Here is a 4,639-nt window from a genome sequence, read left to right as displayed (position 1 = left end):
CTGTAAATAATTGAGAGATATCTATTGATTAGCAAAGTGGATTTTAACTAGCAGTTCTGGGGAAATGATTTGAATTGATTGATAATGAGCTGCTTTGACTATGTGGCGTTTCTGAAAGAAAAAGTTGTTGCCAACTCGGCTCAATTTGCATGCTACTCCTTAAGGCCTGCAACTACTTTATAAGCAAAATAAAAATTATATTATACTTCCTCATCGTTATGCCTAAATCTGTTTAAACAGAACAGAAGCAATCAAAATAATCATTAATAGTCAAATGATAATTAATTGAAAGCATTTTAATTGTAGCTTTGGTGCGGTTTTTGGTGCATTGAAATCAAAATGGGAATAACTTAAACGAATTTCACGCGAACTTACCTTAACTAAAAATCCTAGCAATTTGTCTGGCTTGCGTTATTTTACTTGTATTTCTTTCTGGTTATCGCATATATTCATTTAGTACAGATACAAAATTTATAACCGATTTGCTAATTCATTTTGAAACTCGTTCGTCAATAACATTAACTTTCAACTGGCACACAAGAAGAGACTTGCCCTGCCAAGTGATCGAATTTCAGTTGGCATAAAAGAACACACAGATTGCCCTCAAAATATATAGACAACAAACCCGTCGGCCAACTTAGTGTGCTGTTTAAATATTAAGATAACAAACTTGTTATTTTATACGCAACCAAAGACCAATCTAAAGCCGGCCGGCATCTTTCTCTCATTGAAGTTCAGTACCGCCTCACACTAATCTCTACGTTTAACAACTTAATTATATTTCATTTCGAGTGTGTTATTTTTAATTTAAAGTGCATGTGCTGGTCTTAAAATATAAATTAAATATGCAAAAAGAAATACGAAATACGAAATACAAAACAGTTTTGTTTAATATGTAACGAAATCAAAATCAATTTTCAACGATTTAGCACCATAAATTTGAAATATGGCTGCGAGTATCTATGTATGTTGTTGTATCTATATTGTATATTAATTTGTATGCGAACACCTTAACATCAGGCGGTGGAGTGGAGGTGGGGTTAAGCTTGTCGCGTGCATTTAATGCTTGCTAATTTGAATTTAAAAGGCTGACCAAATCGTAGATTATATGCGCAGATAATCAAGAAATAAATTGGCACAGCCAAGCGCGCCATACGAGTATATACTATACACCGAAAATAATCAAAAATCAAACAAAGTGAACATTTGAAACACGTGTCGCTAAAAGCAGCGCAAATCAACAAAACGAAACCGCAGCTCGCGCTTAAGCGCAGCGTAGCAAATCAAAGAGAAAAGGCCAAGCGACCAGCCGGCCAACGAGTCAGTATAATAGCTAACTTCATACAAATGCAAACGATACAAAGCAACAAAAGATACTTTTCGTATGGCAACACTTCGCTGGGCATCGGACATCGGGTGCCGGGAGCCGGGTGTCGGGTGTTGGGCATTCACGCGTGCGCGTGAATTATGACATGACACTCGCCGACCTCCTCTTCGAGCCCCCCTGCTCTTTGTCAGTTGTATCTGTATCTGTGCTTTTATTCACATTTGTATCTGTTGCTGTTTCGGTTTCTGTACCCAGTCATATACCCTGGCTTGTCACTCGAAATGGCTGCGATAATGATAATCTGATTATACGCGGTGCCAGCTAGTCTGGTGCGTTCACAGAGCGCTCAGGACGCTCAGGAATCGCGCGGGACCAGTTCTCGTTTAATGGATTAGCACAAATAGCGCTGACGTTTTTGGTGAAATTTTAAATGGTCATTATAGTAAATGAGGCGCGTGTTGGCAAGCGCTTTGGCAACAAAGAATCAACCGCTACATATCAAAATGCAAATTAATTAATTAACCAAAAGAACCGGTAACCAACACCAACCACATGAGGAGTAAGAGCTCTGCCGACCAACGTCACCATTTACCATGGCCCGAGCAGCTTTTACTTCAACGATGCTGGATACCCAAGAGTTACAACTTGGCACAGTACAACCCATTGATCATCAGCATATTCAATAGGCAGCTGGCCTTAACCAGGCAGCAAACCAATTGCTGCTAACCCATCCCATTTGCTCAGAGGGGAGTCGAATTCGCCAGATGAAATTTGCATACTCGATCGCTGGATCGATCGCTCGCTTTTATGTAAAATCAAACAAGCCACAAAATAAGCGCTAAAAGTCAACAAAAAGTTGAAAAACGAAGAAAGAAACGAAAAAAAAAACAACATAATACACACAACACAAGAAATTAGCATAAATTAAATTTTATTAATTTGTGAAACACTAATTCTCTTTTGTATCAGTTGAAATGAACCAACGAATATACCAGACATCTTGGCGCGACCACATCGATTCCACAACCAACTACAGCGACAACAACTACTACATATATGTATACGATGGATTTAGTATCGACTGCGACTGCGACTGTGACTGAGACTTAGACTCATCTTTCACTTGACACCATAAACTTGTCTACGCATCTTAATGGAGCAGCTTAAAAACTTTTACAATCGGATGACGCCCACCATAACTAATGCATATACTAAATATCTTAAGTATCATTCGTATCTGTATCTATAGCTCTGAGCCTGTATCTCTCTATGTGCTTTATATAGTCGGACTCTTGTTGATTTATCATTGTCAGCCCCATGCATATGCATGCTATCTGGCCGCTATATTTAAATTTCTTTTTCGGTCACTCGTCCGCTGGCTGTCACTTAGTCAGTTAGTCAACGCTGACCGTTCACGTCTTGGCACAGTGCGAAACACGATGCTTAAAGCTTGAAGCTTGAAACTCGTAACGCGCAACTCACAACTCGTAGCTCACATCTCGAACCTGAAACTCATTTCACTGATTGATGAGCACATTTTAAAATACTGACATGGCAATAAATAAAATTGCGAACGTTGCTACGCATAAATGCAATAAATTAAAAGCAAAACTATAAAAAAAATCTTTCACCGGAATAAAAATTGCCAAATGATTCATCCTTCCCACTAACCACTGCCGAAAGCCACTTATATTCCCATACATAAGTAACATAACTGTAATACCGCGACACCCAATCAATCTACCTTGCAAATGGAGCGCGTTGCGCCTTAATGTTCTGTATCGAACTTACGAATTGTCATGTTAATTGACACGAGAAGCCAGCTAAAATCGAAAATAAGCAGTAAATGTCACTTCGAACTGAGTATGATCGGACAATATTGTACTCTACCTTGGTTCATTTCTTTCGATGGCTTCTCTTGACTAATTTGTATGATTATTCAAATTTTTATATGATCATGTTTCTCTACAAATGATAGGCTTACTACTTCAACTATTTAATAAAGTAAAGATGATTTACACAATAACATTATGGGACACCTGCTATACGTATTGCAGGGTATGGCAAGATCAAGTTCAGATTAGAAAACATGGTGTTAGGGTGCGGCATTCTCAGTCCAGACAACAGCTATAGACGCGTGTCGTAAAAATATACATATAAGCAAAATATGTATTGCCTTTGTGTTAATTGTATGCCAAAGTCGCGTACCAAAAGGAAGCAAAAGTAGAATGCCCCACACGAGCGAGAATACTTTTAAAGCATTTGTTGAATATATTACATTATATACACAGACGTAAACACAATAAATACAAGTACATTTTTGAATGACATTCAACACTTTTTATTGGTGTAGCACAACTCACCTGCCCAACTTCTGACTTTCGGTAAATAATCGTTCCAGAAGGAGCAACGCGCAGCCAAAGGACCGCGTGCCAGTTTCTCAATTTTATCGTCCGTGCTAAAAATATAATACACGGGATCCTCCTTCGAAAAATTGGGCCATTCCTCGCCATCTAGAGCGGGATTGCTGTAAGTTCGAAACGAAAGCTCGCATTATTTTTGGGTTTATAGCAAAATGGGTTGTGGAACTCGCTATTTTATGGCAGTAAGCTTAAAGCTCTATGTGCTGGACAGCCAGCAGCGAAAGCTCTTTTGTTGTCAACACTACACTTACCCCGTCTTGGCAAACTCAATGACTGAGTTGAGCATACGCTTGCCCAGCTCACGCTCCACAGGTCGATATTGCAGAGATGTGTTCAACGGCTGCCCAAAGAAGTACTCAATCTCATCGCCATGCAGCACGCCCATCCACTCACCCCACAGCGATGTGCTGGTGCGCTATAAAGAAACGAGAGAGAAACAAAGAGAGAGAGAGAGGGATGTTATAAGAGATACATATATACCAGATATATATATGGGAGAGAGGAGCAAGACCACGGCTTGTCAGTCCGCCAGGACGATATTGTCGTAAACTTAGCCAGAAATTATGCAGATAAACATCCACCCTTTTTATTTATTTATTTGATTTCGCTCGCTCGCGCGCGCTCGGCAAATTGTAAATATTGTCGCAGCATGTCGCGTGGCGCCAAAAAAAAATATATACACACACACACACTCACATGAAATGAATAAATAACAAATGTTTGGTTGCTTGTAAAACTCGCAACTGGCATATGGTGGCACCTCCACACGAATAATAGTATTCAAATGTCTTCTTCAAATTGTATAACAATTCTAAATAGAACCTGAATCTCCCTTGGCTGAGATATCTCCACTAGGATATTAAAACATTTGGTTTGGCTATTATCCTCA

At 39.2% G+C, this 4,639-nt stretch overlaps 1 protein-coding gene across 5 annotated transcripts in view; it reads right to left on the bottom strand.

The window, feature by feature from the left end:
• The window catches only part of LOC117576483 (acetylcholinesterase), a 36,086-nt gene that overhangs the window by 7,683 nt on the left and 23,764 nt on the right, over nt 1–4,639 (bottom strand). For all 5 annotated transcript variants that reach the window (XM_034261256.2, XM_034261255.2, XM_034261258.2 and 2 more), the window contains 2 exons: nt 4,002–4,165; nt 3,691–3,854 (listed from right to left, as the gene is read on the bottom strand). In XM_034261256.2, the coding sequence (XP_034117147.2) occupies nt 3,691–3,854; nt 4,002–4,165 (328 nt within the window). The remainder of the gene's footprint in view (nt 1–3,690; nt 3,855–4,001; nt 4,166–4,639) is intronic.

The sequence above is a fragment of the Drosophila albomicans genome, chromosome 2R (assembly GCF_009650485.2).
Source record: "Drosophila albomicans strain 15112-1751.03 chromosome 2R, ASM965048v2, whole genome shotgun sequence".
NCBI classification, from domain to species: domain Eukaryota; kingdom Metazoa; phylum Arthropoda; class Insecta; order Diptera; family Drosophilidae; genus Drosophila; species Drosophila albomicans.
Note: the sequence above shows the minus strand (reverse complement) of the source record. Positions and strands in the feature narration are given on the sequence as shown.